General features: G+C 38.4%; 1 protein-coding gene across 6 annotated transcripts in view; it reads left to right on the top strand.

Moving 5' to 3' along the window:
• Positions 1–22947, top strand: part of map4l (microtubule associated protein 4 like) — a 39450-nt gene that overhangs the window by 12064 nt on the left and 4439 nt on the right. The window contains exons 6-15 of one of the 6 annotated variants that reach the window (XM_016278342.1): positions 3934–5028; positions 13491–13900; positions 14116–14313; positions 15090–15207; positions 15605–15664; positions 16758–17014; positions 18264–18317; positions 19934–20026; positions 20223–20304; positions 20408–20514. In XM_016278342.1, coding sequence (XP_016133828.1) covers positions 3934–5028; positions 13491–13900; positions 14116–14313; positions 15090–15207; positions 15605–15664; positions 16758–17014; positions 18264–18317; positions 19934–20026; positions 20223–20304; positions 20408–20514 — 2474 coding nt within the window. Of the gene's footprint in view, positions 1–3930; positions 5029–10667; positions 11624–13490; positions 13901–14115; positions 14314–15089; positions 15208–15604; positions 15665–16757; positions 17015–18263; positions 18318–19933; positions 20027–20222; positions 20305–20407; positions 20515–22947 lie in introns of those variants that run through there. The other 5 variants (XM_016278343.1, XM_016278341.1, XM_016278345.1 and 2 more) reach the window with 5 other exon arrangements.

Below are 22947 nucleotides of genomic sequence, written 5' to 3'. Positions count from 1 at the left end.
TCTTCAATTGTGCATTATGGTGGAAGGCATTTTAAAGAATTTCCTTCGGCCACTCTGTAATATTACTTTTTGAGTGTGATGGCTGTGAAACTGAAAAGAGAAATGTGTCTTCTGGACCAGAACCAGTTTTGAAAGCCATTTCACATTTTAGACCTCATATCTGAAATATAGATGTTACTGCCACGGGCATTACATCCAGGTGATTGTTTATAACCCTTTGATCACTAGTGAATGAGGACAGGCATGTAAAATAGAAAATCATATGATGTAAAACAAAAAAAAGTTTGGTTGGGTCTAGAAATTGATTTAGTTTTTATCTTATTATGCTTTGATGGCTGGACTATAGCACTAGTAAACATCATCCAAATTCAGTTAGCAGTAGGTTTTGTTTCCCTTTAAATGCAATGTGTTTTGATGTTGTCAACCATTGTGTGTTCATTGTTTGTCTGGTCGTTGATTTTGGTTCATTTCAGTGACCTTTATTTGTCCTCAGTGCTGAGATTTATACTGGGTATTCCATGTCATGTGAGTCTTCTCTGTGGCTTTTCTTTGAGTCAGTCTCTCTGTGACTTGCCTCTGTTGTTATCCCTGTCTGTTATTTCTCCATGAATTAATTTGTCCATTTGCACTTTCACTTGATGTGCTCTCAAGTAAGCACATCGTAGTCTCAGCACATTATCTCTCAGCCCCTGCTGAAACTATTACACCCATTTAACTGCTCTCTGCAGCAAGTATGAGCATGATACCCTTAGATCTGTTATCTTACATTAAGTACCTATTTGGTGAACAGCAGTGATAGGCCTTTATCAGGATGTAACATACATATATCCATTAAAAAGCCATTTTGTTTTCTCTAGAGCTGTTCAGTTTATACGGCTAACTTTGAAGGCTAATTTGCCACTGGAGAATTTCCACTGGGTTTTCTGTAGTTCTGCAAACTAAATGACAAACAGTCATACCTCAAACTTGAATTTTGAAGCCTAAGTTAAATACTTAAAGGGAACATAACACACACAGTTTCGGCCAATGTCATGTTAATCTTGAGTACCTTTATAGTAGTATTGCATCCTTCATATCTACAAAGAGTCTTTAGTTTTATCAGATTTATAAAACAACTTTACACTTCTCTCCAAAAATAGCCGAGCTCCTGGAGGCGTGCCGTGGGCGGAGCTAAAGAGTCAGGAGCACTTGCGCGCCGATTGCCAATAAAACACAGGAATTTGATGCAGTTTTACTTACCGCCTGTGGTTCCGACTCATGATCTTTTATCGCTGGGACCGCTCCACCGTTTAGTATCAAACGATATGCAAATCCAGCTTCGAACTGGGCTTTATTTATAAAACATCCATCACCGAAATGACAGGAACAAACAAACACACTTGCGAAACTGTTGATGTCCCGGAAAAACAAACTGCATCCACTGTTCATGTAAAGCTGAGTTCTTTGGAAATCTGAACAAAGTTATCTTTCCCTAACATCCAAAAACACACTTCTTTGGAGACATTCTTCTCAAGCAAGTCCTGTGCAGCGCTGCCGACGACTTCCTTAATGGGAATGAAGCGCGCTGATGGACTGCTCTTGCTTTCGCTCTGTTTGGTGTGTCCGTGTGCTCTTCCGGGAGAAGTGCCCATACAAGAAATTCCGCCCTTCATGATGTCATGAAGAGCCATACTCGAAAAAAAACTTTCTTAAAGGGGTCATATGACGTTGCTAAAAAGAACATTTTGTTGTGTATTTGGTGTAATGTGATGTGTTTATGCGGTTTAAGGTTAAAAAAGCACATTATTTTCTACATACTGTACATTATTGTTTCTCCTTTATGCCCTGCCTTTCTGAAACACGTTGATTTTTACAAAGCTCATCGGTCTGAAAAGCGAGGTGTACGCTGATTGGCCAGCTATTCAGTGTGTTGTGATTGGCTGAATACCTCAAGCGTGTGACAGAAATGTTACGCCCCTTACCATTACCATGTGATGCCGTGTACCGGCGCGATGAGACTACACCAATAAAACTCATTACAAACGAGGCATTTGTCGCATCCAGTGGGCACATAATTACTGATTATAATGACTTGTACTGTCTTTTTATCACGCCGCATAAACATAAAACCCTGTCTGCATTTGTGATCGGAGAAATGACAAACAAGCGTTACTCTACACTGCTCAAAACTCACGTTTGAATCGTCAGTGGCAAATTCTTTAAATATAAAAAACGTACTTAAAGGCTGTGAGTCAGAAGCACCAGACTGTCCTTGCAAAGTTGGAACTGCCCCACTTTATAGAAACAGCCTTTGTGCACAGACACATTGTAGGCTACTCTTCCAGGATCAGGAAACAGTCCTCCATAAAATGCTCTGCACACATCTGAATATTTGGGTTGAACTGTTCTGGAACAGTGTTGTAAATACAACTTAACCACTGATTTCTTGTTGTCCTCTTTTGGAAGGCCAAACAAAGTAGTTTCGCTTTCACAACAAAACACACAGCGTCACACACGGCGGGCTTGAGAACGGCGTGGCCAGCGGTCTTGTGGCAACCACATGTGAGGAATCCGGGCTAGACTCCGCTTCGTCCACGGTGAAAGCCGATCCGGCTATCCACAGCACGAAGTTGATGTATTTCCTCAGCGACCAGCATGGCTCAGCTCTAGGCATAACAAAACGGATATCGTCCTCTTTTGGAAGGCCAAACAAAGTAGTTTCGCTTTCACAACGATGGCGGCGGTGGCAACAAAACTACAGCGAGAATAAAAGTTACACCTTCTTTCTTTGCGTGAACATTTGGGCGGTGTTATGCAAATCTTCCCACACAGTGACGTAGACATGTGGGGGCGTGTTTAAACGAGGCGTTTTGGAGGGCGGGGACAAGTCTAAACTTTTATAAAGAATATCTCTTTGGGTTTGAGACTTTAGTCTTTGCAACTTTAGGGATCTTATCTATGCACGAACAGCTTGTAACACTCCAAAGAGAAAGGAAAATGTGAAATTGCATCATATGACCCCTTTAAACTTATACAAACCCAGAAGGAGTGTATTTGGCACAGAAATACTCAGTCATATGTCCAAATATTTTTTTTTATTTGGTCATGTTTATCATGAGAATCCAGCTCTTTAACTGTGTAAATAACTCAGAATGCATGAAATAGCATTAGACCCCCCCCCCCCCCCCCCCTTTAAGTTGCAACATGTTGTTAAATAGGAAATACAACACCCAATTTGTCAAATGCTTGTTGTTGTAGTCACTGTCAGTAACTTGCTGGCAACTTAGGACAGGTGTACACAATGCAAGTTTTGGCAGTTGAGAGAACGAAAGCCCTTGCACACCTTACAGTTTACCTGATAATTTTACCGAAGCCATGTTTCATGACATGTCTGTAATGCCCGGCAAGTTCTGAAGGAAATCTGATTAATTGTTTTGCAATTTTTAGCATTTGAAACATGAAGTTACTGCTTATGCTGAATTTCTGGATCGGAAGCTCATAAGGTGTTAGTCTCTGCTCGTAATATTTCACACAATGCAATCTGGACCATCAGCAATTTCCACACATTGGGGAGCATGCATATTTAGCTTGCTGTGAAAGCCTCCTCAAGTAACATTACTCTGAGATCTTTTAATCATTAAAAAATTACTCCAAAACCCAATGGAAATTTCCAAGGGAACCCATGGCTAATGCTAATTCTTTAGAACTACACACTGAATGATGCTGTTCATTGTGAATTTGTGAATTAGTTAATAGTGAATTTTGTATGTCTTCATATCATCTTCTGGTGTAACGCACCATATGATGCAAGTGATCAGTGGTTCATAGGTAGCTGATCTATTGTCTCTTTGGACTCTTAATAGCTGTTATGAGTTGGAGATGAACAAATTTTGTTGTCCGATAATTTGTATGGTAGTCAGTGACACTTCCTCTTCCTCTCTGTACACAAAGAAGTTTTGGGAAGCCCTTGGACAGGTGAGGAAATGCTCTCTACGGAGCTGTCCCGAGCTTCCAACAAGGCAGAACAGAGTCATACTGACACCTTGGGATTCCAAAGTCAAGATGCAGCATCTGGTGAGGAAAAGTCCATAGAGAAAGGAACCGGAAAGCAGCAGAAGCGAAAAAAGAAGAAACGCAAGAACAGGGAAGAAATGTATGACCTTCTGGACAGTCTTGGTTCCCCTGACTCAGAAGAGACTCCTTCTGAAAGCTCCAACCACGGCTGCCCCTCACCTCCTAGTAGGGACGAAGACATTTGGGAAAGCGAGATCCAAGAAAGAGGGGGAGGACGTATCAAGGCCAAGAAGAGTAAAAGCAGGATGAAGCTACCGGAGGATTGGAGTGCTCCTCCAACCATAATGAACATGGACTTTAGCAGCCCTAATTTGGGTGATTTAAAACCCCCATCCAGTGCTAACATAGATCAAGGAAGTGCACCACCCTCACTCACACCTGAACCTCTGCACCTCACGGGCACCCAAGCATGCAGACCCCAACCGACAGGGCAAGCAAACACTTCCTTATTCATGAATTGCCCAGACTCCACTGCGAATCCCATAGATGACTCAACTTACGAGATTGATAGGGATATGTTTAATAAGGATAAATCAACTAAAGACAATATCAATAAGTCTAACCTAGAGTTGCCTGGTATTCACCCTTCAGATCTGTTACTCATGGACTCAAAGACTGACCCAAATGATCCCGACCAGAAGTCAACCTTTGCCCTCAGTCCAACTCAGACTGTTATGTTCCTTGACTCTGTGCTGCAGGCAGAGACCACAGATGCAAGCCCCCCATCCCACAGCACCCCCGTGAATACTCCCATCCCTCACACCACTGCCCCAGAGGCCGCTCCTGATCTGACCACTGGCCCACTGTCCATCGGCACAGACATCCCTGCCTGTCAGAGTGCACCAGCTTTTAGTCACTCTTCCCCAACAATTACCCCCAGCACTGCAGAGAGCTTAAAACCCAAGGCTACACCTTTCATCCCTTCACAAACAAAGCAGCAGGAGCCCCCGCTGGCACAGCCCCCCCTACTGGAAGGTTGGTGATAATGAAGACTGTATGGAGATGATTTACATAATGCATGGCTCAATGAAGTGGGCCCTCCTCTGCTTAGCTATCTCTGTAGCAGAAAATACTGTAAGACACTAAATACTCCATATCTATCTATCTATCTATCTATCTATCTATCTATCTATCTATCTATCTTTCTTTCCTTCCTTCTTTCCTTCTTTGTGTCAGTCCTCTATAGCTTGGACATTTGCTGCATGTAGTCCATTCTTATAATAAAGATGTTTAACATTTCAATGCAATCATAACACACTGATCGCTATGCATCACGACTTGCAGCCGACTAACTGTTATTCTTTAGTCTATCATCCCCTGGATTTCAGTACGATTTGTCTTGGTCACAGCATCCCTCAAAATGCACATGACTTGTAGATGTGTGTCAACTAGTCAACTGTCTATGTGGTATTGTACATTTTCTAATCATTCTGTGGCTGAACAGCTTTCTGTATGTCACTCCCCACCATCTTATGCTATATGACTCTTTATTCTGCTTTAGTCTTGTTCAAAACTGTCAATCCAATGTTCATGAGATTTAGAGGTCTGTCTGCCAATTCACCTGCTACACACAGATTTTAAAATGGTTATCTTTAGATTTATTTAACCTTTTTTAATTTTTAGCAGAAAAAAAGTTTTGTAAGTATCTGTTAATGATGCTCTTTTCTTCTCCTTTTCATGTTAATCACTGTTTGAACAACACTGGACATCAACCAGGTAAGAAAATATCTCATTATCTCATTGTGTATTGTGGGTACAGCCCCTGTTTGTGTAGTACATACATTATGAACTTTATGAGTTAAAGCGTTTTTGATATATTTGGAGAGTGGGGATGCACAATATATCAGTACTTCATGAGTTATTTAATTCAGCACTTTTGCTATTTTTATGTGGCGTTAATATGTTTAGATTATCTTTGCTGTTATCAAATGCTCACTTACAGTTCTTTAAAAAACATAAAATAACTATTTAATGTAATATTTATCTAGGGCCGCACGATAAATCGCATGCGATATTTAACGCGCATCTTATCAGTAAAGCCGGTTCTGTAATCAGCGGTAAATCTCCATCTGCTGCTCAATGTGAAAGCCCGCAGGTGATGGAGATTTACCGCTGATTACAGAACCGGCTTTCTGACAAGATGCGTGTTAAATATCGCATGTGATTTATCGTGCAGCCCTATATTTATCAAATCTCAAAATGAATATCCATTTTAATACTGTACATTATGTTGAGAAGCCTAAATTCACTTATAGTATTTAAAAAGATAGATTTTTGTGTTTTATGTTTCATTTATTTAAAGAAACACTCCACTATTTTTGAAAATAGGCTCATTTTCCAACTCCCCTAGAGTTAAATAGTTGAGTTTTACAGTTTTCGAATCCATTCAGCCGATCTCCGGGTCTGGCGGTAGCACTTTTAGCTGTAGCTTAGCATAGATCATTGAATCTGCTTAGACCGTTAGCATCTCGCTCAAAAATGATATTATGCAGCGCCTGAAAATAGTCCCAGCTAGGTAACTTCCAATAAGCCTATTTTCAGGCGCTGCGTAATATCACTGCAGCAAAGTTCCTTGATTATTACGCCGGAATGAGAGTATAGTTCCCAAGCCATATCGGCCTAGAAAATCGCAACTTTTCATTTTCCGTCAGTCGTAGTACACGATGTAACTACAGAAGAGTCAAGTTTTAAATAGGATAAATATCGAAACTCTTTGGTCATTTTGGAGCGAGATGCTAACGGTCTAATCAGATTCAATGATCTATTCTATGCTACTCTACAGCTAAAAGTGCTACCGCCAGACCCGGAGATCGGCTGAATGGATAAACCATATACTATACCATTTCAGTCTCAGTGATTTATCTGTTTTTAACCATAACATCCATCCCTATTGGAGATCTTAAAACAAATAATTGAGAACATAATTTTTTCTAAGCATAGTTCAATCCCTTAATCACCCGAACTTAATGTTTGTCAGTAAGGCTACAGTGTATAATGTTTTCTTTTCAAAGCCTTTATCCACCTTATTTTTCCTGTTAGAGCGGGCGCGGCCATTTGTAAATTTTATGTGTCTGTCTTTCGGTCTCATCTGCGTCCAGCTATTTTTAGCTGTATAAAACAGCACGTTTTGCTACTTGATATTGCAGATTGGTGTCTTACCATATTATATTAATGTATCATCTTAATTACGAACACACTGGTTTGTAGTGCAAATAGTTTTACCGTTTACTGCACGTTGTAAATCTTCTCATTATTTCCCTATAGCGGCTAATGAACCGGAAGTCTGGCCCATAGGCTTACTTCCGCATCGAAGAATAAGGTGGATATGGGTGTTGCCAAGCATTCTCACTAATCTCTGATAATGAATTTGACAAATTAGATTAATTTAGTTTGGCTTGGGTGAAAAAGCTTACAGATTTCCATTTACTAGATTGTTTATCTAATCAAGTAAACAATTGAGTCAAGAACAGAATATTTAAGATTAGTTATTTTTAGTTGGTGATATTTATAGGTTGAATTCATACTCCCTATAGTATTATTGTGGCTTTCATCTCTCTCTCACTCTCTCTCACACACACACACACACACACAGAAACACACACATCTCCTCCTATCTCTCCCATCCTCTTGCAGCAGCTCATGTAAAATTGATGGCTGTGCCGTTCGCCATTATATAAGACTCATAGTGTTGTTCTTTTTATAGCGAGTGATTAGGGTGTGTTCAGAGGCGTTTGAAAGGTGCTGCACTCTGGTAGGGGATATTGAGTACTGGGTGGTAGCTTTGGACCAAAAGCTAACACAGAGATCCCAAATCACGTCTTGAATGATGTAAGGACTTTAAGCTGGTTTCAGCTGATCAGGTTTATTCATCTAGCTATTCTTCTAGTTTTTGTCACAACACTTGTTCTTCTCTGGATTTCAGTCTTTTAAATGCAGAAATAGAAGTTGCTCTTCTTGGCCCATTGTTCCTTCCCTTTACTCGCATCAGCCTTCTCGTCCTTTCTTGCCCTTGCTCATTCACTTCCTCTCCCGACCACAGAGGATCCTAATATCAGCAGCTGCATTGACGGGGAGACTGTTACCATGGATATGGGAGGCGGTTTCCTTGGTGATGCAGCGAATAGGACCTGCCAAAGAACAAGCTAGGGTGTAACTGTAGGATATGTTCCAGAAATAGAAACTCTGTGACACAGCTTCCCGATTACTCAATGAGCATGCATCTTCTACCCCACGCTAAATGTGTTAAAATGCATTTCTTATGCTGTGTTTTTATTACTGAAAAGAATATTGTGATAGTTTAATGATGGTGTACAGATATTTTTATATTTATGCACTGGCATAAAATTGCTTCATTTGTCCGAATGCTCTATTTATGGTCATCATGATACTTAAATTAAATTGATTGTAATGTAGATGCATTTTAATATGATTAATAATATAATAACATTTAATAGAATACAATGGCAATACTGTATATGCCCATGTCAGATGCATTCATTTATTGTCTAAATGTCACATAATGACAACAAAAAATATTATATCGACAACCAATCGAAACCAAGATGAAACCAAGATGAAAATGCACTAAGAAATGGAATGAAGTGACAGGAAGTTTCAATATCCTCTGTATATTGAACCATATGATGTGGTGCAGTGTGTTCTTAGAGGAATGTAAACAGTAAAATACATCTGACATGTCCATTCACAAGAATCTGGCTCATTATAGCAATGAGACGGTCAGAGAGAAAATACTTATTTTATATCTGTCACTGGCCTGGAAGGCCACTGCAGCTGATGCATTGTACTTTGTGTGTGTGGGAAGTTCACTCTAATTAAGGTGCCTGAGCCAATCAGACTACACATGAATTATGTCATCACATGCCTCTGCTCAAGTCTGGAAGGGCGTATGCAGTGGGAGCCAGACAAGTAAGATGTAATACAGGTTTTGCGGTGTCCCTGATATAATTTTAAAACCACGTTTTTTACTGCTCACATTTTTCATGTTAGGATGCCTGTAATTAACTGGTTTGTAGGTTACCTAATATAGAGGTTTAAATGTATGTGCTATTTCTGTGCAGATACATACTGTAAAGTGCTGAATAATGCAGAACTCCGCTGTTGTGACGGATTGTGGAAGTAATTTATGTAGCTCAGCTTATTTATGTTTAATGATTCATGAATAATTGTCTTCCTTGATATGATCATCAGGTGTGTGTCACCATAAAAACCTTCATTTCTCAAAAACAGAAGACAGTGAGAGGATATGGCTGAACTGGAATGGGACTTATGGCTGGAGGGAGAGGATTTTTTTTTTTTTTGAAGGGATAGTGTCTGACATCTGATTTATCTGCTTGAGTGTAAGAAAAGTTTTTTTTTTAGTTTTTTTTTTTTAATTCAAGCCACAAATACATTGTGATCTGCACAAAACATGTTAATCCATTGCAAGCAAACAGATGGCTATTTTGGGTCGCTTTTTCCTTGTGTTGTTCATGGTGTTTAAGGATGAGGACATGTCTGCTACTTGTCTATGTTGGCATTGGTCTAGTTTGACTGGCTTGACTGGTAAATACTTTGAAATTTGATTGGATACACACCTTTTGAAATCATGAACAAAAAATATCAAGGGTGTTTTCTCTTTTTTTTTGATGTAGTTCCATTATATTATTTGCATTTACCATTGTTTTTCTCTGCCGTCCACAATCCTATCAGAACAGACCAATTGTGGGTCGCCAACCACCATTTAAAGACCACTGCATAAAAACATCAACTAAGGCATTGGTACAGTCACATTTGAGCTTGAAATATGATTGCTATTGCTGGTCTGTGCATGCATTTACAGTCCTCACTGTGGTGATATGTTTCAACTCTTGGACAAATCCTGATATTCCAAAAATTATTTCTTTCTGATGTGGAACACAAAATAAGATATTCTGAAGAATACGTTTTTTTTCCCTTACAAAAAAAGTAAATGGCATCCAAAGTGGTTTTGTACTCCAAAGACTTCCATTAAATCGGACAGTTGAAGCATTCTTCAGAATAACTTTGTTTTCCACAGGAGGAAGAAAGTCTTAACAGGTTTATAAATAAAAAAAATACAAAATATACAAGGGTGAGTAAATGATGATAGACTTGTCATTTTTGGGTGAACTATACTTTTAACACACTCTCATAAGAACACTCTAGAGAAGGAAAGGCACAGTAAACAACAGAGGTCACACTTCCATCAACCTCATATGTGAGAGACGGAGGAATATAATGGTTCAGCTGATTGCTCCAAATGTGACTGATACTGATGTTATTGTGTTGAGTGAGAGAGATAGCACCTGAGGACCAGGTAATGATGACATCCTCCGTCACCACCGCTAAGGGTAAAGGTGCATGCTTGCGTCTGCTAGAGCATTCTGAGCACCAAACAAGACAATGTGTGAGTGAGATAGAGAAAGGGATATTTATAAACACACTGGATGCTAAAAGCAAGGGTTTTCAGTCCGGAGCATCCAATAAGGACGCGGTTCGCGTGATCACGTGATCGAAGACTTGGAAGGAATGTGCGGACAGAATTAGGGTGAGAGAGAGAACGAGAGAGAGGAGGGGGAATTGGGAGAGAGACGCAGAGTCATCTCAGCCTCGGCATTGAGGGAGGTTTAGAGACCAGCACTATAGACTTACTCATCTAAATCAATGCCGTACACTGACGGATAGACACCTTGATACAGAACAAATATATCTAGAGAGACAAGGACTGTAAGTATGTCATCCCAGCGCTCAGAGTGCAGAGATCTGTGCTCCGTGCCACCCTCCATGCCAGGCTTGGCATCGTTAACAGCTGCCCAGGGCTGGAACTGGCAGCAGGGGCAGCCAGGCAGTCTGCAATCCTCCAGACTGTTAGAGGATGACAAGCAGGACCTTTCCACCAAATCGACAGCACTCAGCCAGGAGGCCGACCAATGGGTAACCAGTCACCAGAGCAGCAGGGGTGGGAAGAATTTGGGCAGTGCAGCAGAAAGTCCCACAAGTGTCTCGTCCTCTCCATCTCCCGCATCTTCAGGGAAAGACCTTTCCACCAATGGGGTGACATCAGGACCTTCACCAAGGAGTGGCATCTTGACATATTCAGACAGAGGTTGGGATCCACCCTCCAGCATCTCGAAAACAGGCCTCGCGCCGAATTATTGCGTGATTGGCATGGTGAATGACAGCTATGTGGAGGGCGAAGTTGAGGGCAAAACGGAAACACGCCCACCCATGTCACCCCCCATGCAACAGAACCGAGTAGTCCAGCGCACAATGTCAGACAGTACCCACTTGACAGTGCCTGCTAGCCTTCAGCTGCCTGATAAATATCCAGGCAAGGATGTGCCGCCACCCCAGAACGCCATCAAATATTTCACCGTAGAGGACAAACAGAGTGTTCTGCCATCCATGAGTATCCCATCAGCCCCGACTACATATAAAGAACAGCCTGCTGGTGTGCCACAGCGTTCTCAAAGGATACAGTTACCGCCAAAGCCATCGGGAAGTGGAAATGTGGTTTCATCCCCTGACATTCAGCCTAAAGGTGTCTGTAATGGTAGGTGAGACTAGCTGCTGTGATCTCTGTGGTGTGATGTAGGATTGGGATCTGTTTAAAGTATGGTGGATCTCTAGATTTCTGGTTCTTGCATAGCATTTTGTGTACTTATGTCCTTGCACCAACTGATGTAATTCAGTTTATCTGTATATATTATACTGTACTGTATTGTGTGACAGAGCTGAACAGACACACAACCATTCAAAAGTTTGGGGTCCTAAGATTTTTTAAATATTTTTGAAATATGCCACTTATGTTCAACAAGACAGTACAATAGGAACAGTAATATTGTGAAGTATTAATACAATTTGAAATAGCATTGTTCTATTTCAATATATTTTAAAATGTAATGTATTCCTGTTATGGCAAAGCCATTACTCCAGTCTTCAGTGTCATATGATTCTTCAAACATTATTCTAATATGCTGAATTGGTGCTCAAGAAACATTTCTTTAATATCAATGTAGAAAACAGCCTAATAGTTTTGTGAAAATGGTAAATTTTTTCAGCATTCTTTTAAAATATACAGTTCAAAAGAACATTTATTTGAAGTAGAAATTGTTTATAACATGTAAAAATGTGTCCTTGCTGAATAAAAGTATTGTTATTTTATAATTTTTTTAATCTTACTGACCTTAAACATTTGAATGGTAGTGTATTTTGATTTTGTTTCCTCAAATGCTCCAGCAGATGGTATTGTGTGTGTGTGCAGGCATTTCTGTGTATTAACACACCTGATGAAGACAAATTGCCAGATGCAGAGGTTATAGATACAAGTATGAATAGACAGAAAAATGGATAAGATTTGCTGTGTGTGCCACTGGCCGCCTGCAGGGATACACAAAAATATCAAGAGAGTAACCTTTTGGAGTAACCTTTTGGATGTCCTTTTGTCATAATTAGCTTTTACTGTACTGAGATGAGCCCACGTTTCACACGTATACACTTTGGCATATTACCGTCCATTTATCCATCTGTAACGATGCGAAGAGCTTCAGAGGATGATTTAGGGTTATGGTTTTCATCCAGGGTCTCTGACGGCACCCTACTGAAAACATACTAAATGTTCATGACAACTATTAACAAATTTCTAACTTTGTGAATGTTAATAAAAAGTGTCACAGAATCTATCTGATTTTAGGTTGGAAAAGACCTGGTAAAGAGGACAAAACAGACCTTAAAAAATCTATTTAATTTCATTCAAAAATACTTCTATTTCTTCTTCATATCAATATAACAAAATAATAAGGTCGTCACAGTGTAAAAAAAAAATATATATATATATATACTTTACTAAATTTGGTCAAAAAAAGAAAAAAAAAGTAACAATGATAAACTGGATGTTTTAGACATGTTGGCCCGTCATTTCTTTCAATGAGTATTTTTCACCCTGTGTACTCAGTAACAGTGTACTCTTTTGTCCTTTATTTCTTTGTCGTTTTCTCTCTCTCTCTCTCTCTCTCTCTCTCTCTCACACACGGTTTTTTGGTGTTTTGGTCTTCCATTGGCCATTGATTTTTCACTTTGTGGGGAAAATGGTGCCAAGTTACATAAGGCATCCAGGCTGACAATGTGCTTTTCTGTCTGTCCGCTCAAGGCACTGTCACTTTCTGTGCCCTTTTCCATGACCGCTCATGCTCTTCTACTCTCATTCTTATTATCAGAATGTTCTGAGACTGAGACATAAATTGTAGTTTACTGTTAATGTGTGTCCCCAAAACATCTTGGATATTAAAACAAGCTACAACCACAAGCCTTGTGTGAACAAACATGCATTTTAATGATCATAATGACAATGATAAAGAAAATAATTGTAAATACACATTTGCATGATTAAATATGGGAATTTCACATTTGTGTTTTTAAAGTGAAAGATAAGACAGCCAAAGAGAAAATGGAAAACATCAACATAATTGAGAAGCAAGACAAGCCTGAGAAGATGGAGAAGATTGATCACCTGGGCAAGAAAGATGAGATCACAAAGAAAACAGACAGTGTGGATAAGACTCAGAAGAGTGAGAAGATCATCAAAGATGAGAAGAAAGTCGAGAAAGAGGAGAAACAGGACAATAAAGCTGAAAAAAACAAGAAGGTTGAGAAAGTAGACAAACCTGAGAAGACAAACAAGGAGAAAGAGGAGAAGAAAGACAAGGGAGAAAAAGTGGACAAGACAGCCAAAGCTGAGAAGAATGCGATGGCTGCTAAAAGACCTGCTAAGTCTCCAACAGCTAATGGGAGCAAGGAGGTGTCCACGTCCAGTCCAGATAGTAAGGCCAAGGTAAGTCTGAAAAACTTCATTAATTTAATATGCTTTTATTTAAACTGCCGCATTTGAGAAGAAGAGGTGTTTGCTCTCATTTTTCCATCTTTATTAAGAATAGAGATCAGTTACCTAAACTCACAACTTATGATTTATGAACAATTTGTTTTTATCATGCTCCCATGTTTGCATCTAGTTTTTCCTTTGTGCTTTTTGCAAATACATGCATATAGCCTTCAGTTGGGTCAACCAAACAAAGCTCAGCAAGACCAACCTCGCTGTCCACTGGAGACAGTGCAGGCGCCACCAAACGCACATCTCCCACCACCAACTCTGCCAATAAAAAAAGCCCTGTGCCCAAGGCAACAACCCCCACTGCTGGCACCAAGAAAACCCCCACCATCTCAACTACTTTTGAGACTAAGGCCAAGGTGAGTTAATGCCATTTCCCTCATCTGTGGTTTGGCACCCGGCCTACAATCCACAGGGGAGACCATTTGTGACTTTCTTTGGTGCCCATCTCTCTTCCAGCCCATGTGTCATTGTCAACTCAAAATGTTCTACCACCAGCAAAATCCCATAAGAGAGACATGTTTTTAGGCTTTGGATCAAATATATGGTGCAGTTTTGTTCTGCCTCTTAAATTTTTCGCAAGGACAATTAATCAATTAATTTGACAGGACTAAGTATATGCCTCTCTGTTGTGATCAGGTTCTAAATTACTTTTCCTCTAACTTTCATGCATGGAGCTTGTGGATTATGAATCTATAATTCAGATCACTCACCTTTTTATTTAGTGTCATCTTTCTCTGCTCATTTTCTGTATGGGTGATTTTTCATTTAGGGGAATTTTTTTGTCCTTTAGGTAATTGAGATTTTAGATTTGTATTATTATTAGAAAAAATATAGTATAATAATAGTAGTAAATTAATATATGCCTTACATTTTAGCTCGGAAACAATGAATTTATTTTAATTATAGAATTTATTTTAGGTTGGTGATCAAGGTAATGATCAGAACTTTCATCTGGGTCATGTGATGGAACATTGCTTTTGTCAAGATTTCAAGTAGTCAAACTCTGCCTTAATTGATCAATCACTCTGAAGCATTAAGCCACCCTATGTATGCAACTCATCTAATCAACTTCTTGACTTCAACTGATTTCCCCTGGTCGTTCAGCCTGCTGATGAATTATTGTATTCTTCAGTCTTCTGAAACAGCAACCCAGGGTCGCTCTCCAGTGCCAAAGGCTAAAGCTGCATCTGCTACAAACTCTAAAAACGGCACTAACACCCCAACTACCACCTCTGCCCGACGCTCCTCTGGTGAGTTGTTCCGTCATATAGAACTCAGTCAGGATAGATGGCATATTGAATTTTACAATGATGAATATGAGGCATAAACTTACAGTCTTTATAATTACATGCATAGTATAAAGGTCCTAGACCATAAATCATTTTTTTTTTTACTTTTTTTTTTTTACTTTTTGTCTACTGAAAGATTTTGTAAAGGTGTTTCTTCAGTGAAACAACTGGCAAGTTGCTAAACAACAGTACAATCCAACAGTGCATTGCAATTCTGTCCCTCACAGCCTCATTTTGATTCCTATCATGGCACTACCATTTCTGTAGGAGCTCAGGTTAAGCATTCACTGATTATTTAAAATCAGGATAATGATGTTATGACATTTAAATTTATTTAATTTGATTATGTCTTTCACAGCTACAAAGATTGAAAGCCAAGCAGGAGAGGTGAAAAAGACAAGTGCAAAGACAACACCAGGTGAGAATAAAGCGATTTTCTTATCGAGAGAAATATTTTACATACTGTTAGAAATAGACATTGTTATAAATTACACATGGTATATTACATTTGCTACTACATCCTGGCAGTGATAGTTACATACAGTATAAAAATTGTATCAGATTGCTTTGGTTTAATTGCTATCAAAATATGAGTTGGTAAAATATATAGAAAATAGTTCTTGTTTAGCTATAATTGCACTTGCACTGGACAATTCAGTGACTGCTTGTTTCTCAGCTTATTATAGCCGTGTTGTACAATGTAAACAAAACTATATTTCACGGTAGAGTAATAAATTCCTATGCATTTTAATTTCCAGAAGTTGCTTTAGGACAGACCGTAAAATTGGAACTTGTGATTTTCAAAAGCTCTCACCATTTTTATGTGTAATATATGAATCAGTATACCATTTAAGGCTATGTGACTGGATGTAATATAAAATGAGTTTAACTGTGCATTCAAATATCTTTTTTTCCAATATACTACAAACCATCAAAATATTAAGAAAGACAAACATTTCAATTAGCAGAGACTTGAATAACAACCATTAAATGAAATTAAACCAATTCTGGATAAATAAACCAAAAGTCCAACAGATTCAAGATTGGAGAGATCCTCTTTACAGTGGTCAGCAGAGGTGCTTATGCACAAATAAAGGTGCTTACTTGTCTGTAGCTGTTACTGAATGCTGATTTGATGGAGGCTTAAAGAGCAGGGTGAGAAGTTTACCTCTACTCTTTCCTGAAAACACAGCAGTTCTGAGCTAATACACACTGACTACAGCATTTGTTAGTCATCAAATCTGAAGCTGCTGACATAGTCAGGGATAGACTTACTCAAAACATCGCAATGATAGAGCCTTCAACTCCTCTCTACATCTCTGTGTACATAAGAGCCGAAAACCTTGTCACTCAGATGAGGTCTTGGCACTTTTCTGGTGACTTAGGAAGAAGAAACATTCATGAGGTCAATGACAACAAGATTTATCTGTCCGTGATCTCTCATGCATACTGTATTAAATCTCCTGTATTCTGCTGTTTACTGCTACAGTAACTTGCATTTTGTTTTGCTGTTAAAACAACTCCAGGGACAACTCGCACAGCACCCTCTGTCACCAGTATGGCAGCCACCAATGGGACCCCGACCTCTCGTACCTCCCGCATCACCAAACCCCCCGTACCCAAGCAGACTCCCCTAGAGAGGAAGCCTCCTGTACCGCGAGCCCCCCGAAACATCCGGCCCACAAACGCACCACTGCCGGATCTAAAAAATGTGCGCTCCAAGATTGGTTCCACCAATAACATGAAGTACCAGCCTGGAGGAGGCAAGGTGAGTTGACTGGTCAAGAGAGAACCAGGAGAATTTGCATGTGTGCAAGGAATGAAATAATTTGGGCTTTAGAGACACGCATAGATATTGCACTCAACCTCATTTGTTTACAGACTTAGATTCAATTTGATGCATTATTTGGCAACACATGATCATAAGCTCATGTTCTGCACTATTGCTGCTATTAAACACATTATGAAATCTCTAATTCTGTTATAGTTGCTTCTCATACGTACATCTCATGTCGCTGCTGGTCAATGTAAATGCCATTATTCATTGGATTGATCCTGAGATACTCTAAGATACTGTCAGTTTTGACTGAGCTCATGGATGCACAGCTTTCAACAATGTGCTGTGATTGACATCCTCCAGCCAATGGAAAACAAAGCTCTCACTTTTTTATTGCTGAATCTGTAGAATTTATTTGTCTGTCTTCTATAGCCGTCTCCCAGCCACCTATCCTTCCCCATCCCGTATAAATAAAAAATACCGTGTGTAACAGGACACCCGGAAGGTTTTTCACTTTTCAGGGAAGATCTAGAGAACACCGTGCATTAGGACTGGCTGTTTCCATATTTACACCATCTGTAATTCAGATGGGGACTGTCAAAAAAAGGCCACAATGCATCATTTAAATTAAAATGTCTTTTTATGAAACCCTCCATCAATGATGTTTACTCGCTGGGTTTTTCTCTTTCATTAATATTTAAATGAATAGTTCACCTAGAACTGAAATTTTTGCCATCATTTACTCACTCTCTTTTTGGTCTAAACCTGTTTGACTTTCTGTCTTCTGTGCAACACAAAAAATATTTTGATGAATGTTTTTGCCAGTATAATGAAGCTCCAAAACAACATTGAGTTTTATTGTATGGATTAAAAAAAAAACACCAAGACAGTTTTTAAAATATAATTTTTTGTTCCATAGTAAAAAGAGAAAGTCATACAGGTTTGGAACGAGTAAATGATGCCAGAAATTTCATTGTTGAGTGAGCAGTGAGCTATCCCTTAAGTTTCAATTGGCTTTGTAGTTAATAGAACAGACACACAGTTAAATACTCTATTTTCCCCTTGTGCAACTAATGACACAGAAACTCTCAGGTGATTCTTTCAAATTTGAAAGTAAACTTAGCATACTTAATCACTTATTGTGGTATATCCTATACTTCCCTCTCTGAGACCTTCGACCCTGGGCTTTCTGTACCTCCTCCCTGCACTGCACTGACTAAAGGGGTGCTTGTCTCCTCAGGTCTCTGCAGCCCAGGGCAAGACCGATGCTCTGCCAAAGACCAGCCAGAGCAAAGTGAGTCCCTCCCAATGACATCTCCCTGACTCACTGCCTCAGTATCACTCTGTCTCCTGCTCTTACTTTCGCTGTCTTTCCAAAGATCATTAGATCCTGTAAAAGCTTGTTTATGCAACCCACATTTTTACAAACGTACACAGAATCACTAAACACTTAAAGACAGAGAATTTGTGTACAAAAATTAGGTTCAAATGGTTTTCTGAATGATAAGGAAACATGCAGGCACGGTTGTTGTTGTTGTATATAAACATATCCACATCTGTTAGAGAATGTTGTTAGAGCAATGCAGCCTGGTCTTTGAATGTCTTCTGTGGATTTAACACCAAAGAATTCTGTGTCTGGTTTACCATTGTTACCAGTTAATTGTCATTGTGTTTTTGTTTTTAAGTTCTGCACTAACCACGTCCATCCAAAAATAGCATAACTGTATGTTGTACGGACTCAGCAGTAGTATCAACACTCTGGAGTGCAATTAATTTCTTACCTTACAATGGATTGTAATATTTGCACTCTTGCTTTTGCTTTTGCTTTTAAGGAAAAGATGCTTTTCCACTACGCATATAATATGTGCTATATATATCACCTTTCTTGCAGCTTTCCACACAGGAGACTGTGGCTATTCTTGGGGAACTTAATATAGCATGAAATTAAAAATCGAGTACATTTCTTTTCAAAATATTCTTACACATAATAAAGACAAAAATGTCTCTAATTAACTATAATTATATATTATATTTCATTATATTATATTATTGTCTTGCTCAACATCTAGATTATTGGCAGATGTTTAAAAACTGTTTTCATTGCATTTAAAATTACTGTGTTTTCAACCCCAAGATCACCCACAGCCTCCTGTTGTTTCACAATGTCAGATGTGTGTTTTGAGAAATTGTGCCTCTGTTTATCTGCTACTCTATTATGTATGCAGTTCCATGGATATTGTTTAACCACACTTTGCATGTTAATAACTAAGTAGACTTTAGTGCTACTGGTGTTCCTTTTGCTGCTCAAAGAATCATCATGGTCATGTTATTGTTTTCAGGAAATTCATCAGTTTTCAGCACAGCCTTTGAGCTATGCAGTATTGCAGTTAACTCCAAATTACATTTGCTTTTCCTGGAGTGGTCTGTCACTGCAGGTCAAATAAAACAGAGTTAGACTGTAGCCCCCTCGAGTGTTTAGGCATTACCTGAGATTAACGCAATAAAGCGAGCTTTAGGCTGTGAAAACCACACTCTGAGTCAGACAGAGTGTTCCTGGCTTGCTGTTACTCTGTCCGAACAAATATATGAGTCACACAAACAAATCCTGCACCAAACTGCACAACAGAAAATGAACATTTGAATCTAATATGGCTGTCACAAAAAATTTTCAGGAATCAACTTACTTCTTCAAATGCAAGAGTGGGGAAATAACTGTTTGCTGCAAATAAATGAGTAGCATGATCATTCAACGCTACTTGACATGAACATTATGATTTTGTATTTTCAGTGTTTACTTTTAATTTACTATAGTACAACATTGTTTAACACACTTGTGTCGGTCTGTTTTGCACGTGTACCTGTAGAATAACCTATGTCCATGTGTCCTCTGTGCTGTTGTGCTGTGTTTAGGTTCAGATAGTCCACAAAAAGCTGGACTTCAGCCATGTCACCTCCCGATGTGGCTCCAAGGACAATATCAAGCATGTTCCTGGCGGAGGAAATGTAAGTGTACAGTTTCATATTGGCTTAACAACTCTCTTATATAAAAATGTGTTGACTCATTTCATTATATGACGCTTATAGCAGCAATGAGCCACTTATACTGTATGTGACTCAAATGTTCTTTTCTCTTTAGACATCCATTATCAGAAACAAAATACACTTTAGTCTAACAAGAGTCTTTCCTCTTGGTCTCCAGGTTCAGATTTTAAATAAAAAGGTTGACTTGAGCAAAGTTACCTCTAAATGTGGATCCAAGGGCAACATAAAGCACAAGCCAGGTTGGGGATGGATCAATTTGAATGTTGCCTATTACTGTAAATGCAGTCTCATTGTGAGTGCGTGCAATAAATATCCACATGAATCATGATTGATCTCTCTCAGGTGGTGGTGATGTGAAGATTGAATCCCATAAGGTTAACGTCAAGGCCAAGTCCAAAGTGGGATCAATGGACAATGTAGGCCATGAACCAGGTGGTGGCGATGTCAAGGTAGTAAAAAGCTTAAGAGGATATTACATATTAGGAGTGTGCCCCCATCAATCTTTCATTATTGATATTACATTTTCATGAAGCTCTTTCAGACGCAAGCACATTTTGCAACACCTACCTTTCATTTAATAAGTAGTAATACCAGATAATTTATTTTAAATACTGCACACCAATGCCATATATTCATGATTTGGTTCAGTATGCTCCCCAAACACATTTAGAGACATTTATTTTAAAAGGTGTCATGCATTTCTGCATGGTAAGTTTCGCAGTGAGAATTTTAACAACAGCAGAGTTATATAATACCGTACAGACCATATTAAATGTGTCCACATTTAATAGTCAAGTGTAACAATCAGTGTATTTACCCACATGGAAAAGAGAATATATTCGCAGGAAAATTTGTAAGATTCAACCCCTTCAGCGTGTGAAAATGTGCTTAGGTTTATGGCATCTCACATTGTTGAACACCAATTTGTTTGAATCTGTGTGTTTATTTATATATAAATATGTATATATATTTATATACTGTATATATATACAGTATATATACAAACCTGATTAGTTCCTGTATTATTTAAGAAGAAACTTTTGATTAATTTTAATAGGATACATTTGAGAAGTCCTAGTTTTGATGTAGATTGTATATATCTAAATAGTACAAATTCTGTAAGATTTTCATTTTAGTACAAATTTTTCAATTTATAAGGCACTATTCCTCGGTTTCACAGACAAGGCTTAAGCCTAGTCCTAGACTAAAGTGCATGTCTGTGCTGTTTTACCTGAAAGAAACTTGCACGGACATAGCTTAAAATATGTTAGTACTATTGATTTGCACATGGATAATGTTATTATTATTACACTTAAATGTCCTAATTAAACTATGGCCTAATCCTGGTTTAACCTAAGCCCTGTCTGTGAAACCAGGCCTATATATGCACAATAAATACATTACTGTTCAAAAACTTGGGGTCAGTAAGATTTTCTTAAATAAATGAATACTTGTATTCAGTTAAGGATTCATTCAATTTATCAAAAAGACAGTAAAGACATTTATAATGTTACAAAAGATTTACAAAATAAATCATGTTCTTTTTAACTTTCTATTCAACAAAGAATGTTGAATTCTGAAAAATATATCATGGTTTCCACAAAAATAGTACATGTAAGCTGGTTTTAACATTGAAGGGTTTCTTGAACACCAAATCAGCATATTAGAATAATTTCTGAACTATCATGTGACACTGAAGAGTGGAGTAATGACTACTGAAAATTCAGATCTGCCATCACAATATAGTAATGTATATATATATATATATATATATATATATATATATATATATATATAATTTTTTTTTTAAACATTATTTTATATTGTAATAATATTTCACAATACTGTTTTATTGTATTTTTGAACAAATAAGTGCAGCCTTGGTGAGCATAAGATACTTTTTCCAGAAATATTTAAAGGGGTCCTATTATGCTTTTTCACTTTTTTAATTTTAGTCAGTGTGTAGTGTGTATGTTTGGGCATAAAAAAGATCTAGAAAGTTACAAATCTCAAAGTCCACTCCAAAGGGAGATATTTTGTTTTTTAAAAATCAACGAACGGCTCGTTTGGACTACAGCGTTTGTTTTCCGGGCTTTGTGATATCACAAAGCGGCCCATTAGAATATCATTACAAAGAATTCCCGCCTACAGAAATTCAAATGGTTGTGGGGCGGGGAGGGGTGAGGTTGTGGTTAGAACGCTTGGTTGAAACCAAAGACGTGGCGCGAGACCAAAGATGTGGCGCGACGCTGCACTTCTCGTCCGGTGCGCGACCGCCTGAAACGTTGTTTTTTTCACCTCCATGCGTTTGGGATGCAACAAAGACGTTTGGGCTTCCGAAAGTCTGTTTTACCTGAAAGAAACTTGCACGGACATAGCTTAAAATATGTTAGTACTATTGATTTGCACATGGATAATGTTATTATTATTACACTTAAATGTCCTAATTAAACTATGGCCTAATCCTGGTTTAACCTAAGCCCTGTCTGTGAAACCAGGCCTATATATGCACAATAAATACATTACTGTTCAAAAACTTGGGGTCAGTAAGATTTTCTTAAATAAATGAATACTTGTATTCAGTTAAGGATTCATTCAATTTATCAAAAAGACAGTAAAGACATTTATAATGTTACAAAAGATTTACAAAATAAATCATGTTCTTTTTAACTTTCTATTCAACAAAGAATGTTGAATTCTGAAAAATATATCATGGTTTCCACAAAAATAGTACATGTAAGCTGGTTTTAACATTGAAGGGTTTCTTGAACACCAAATCAGCATATTAGAATAATTTCTGAACTATCATGTGACACTGAAGAGTGGAGTAATGACTACTGAAAATTCAGATCTGCCATCACAATATAGTAATGTATATATAT

This window comes from Sinocyclocheilus grahami, unplaced genomic scaffold (genome assembly GCF_001515645.1).
Source record: "Sinocyclocheilus grahami isolate Dianchi unplaced genomic scaffold, SAMN03320097.WGS_v1.1 scaffold121.1, whole genome shotgun sequence".
Lineage (NCBI taxonomy): Eukaryota > Metazoa > Chordata > Actinopteri > Cypriniformes > Cyprinidae > Sinocyclocheilus > Sinocyclocheilus grahami.
This window is presented reverse-complemented; position numbering and strand designations above follow the sequence as displayed.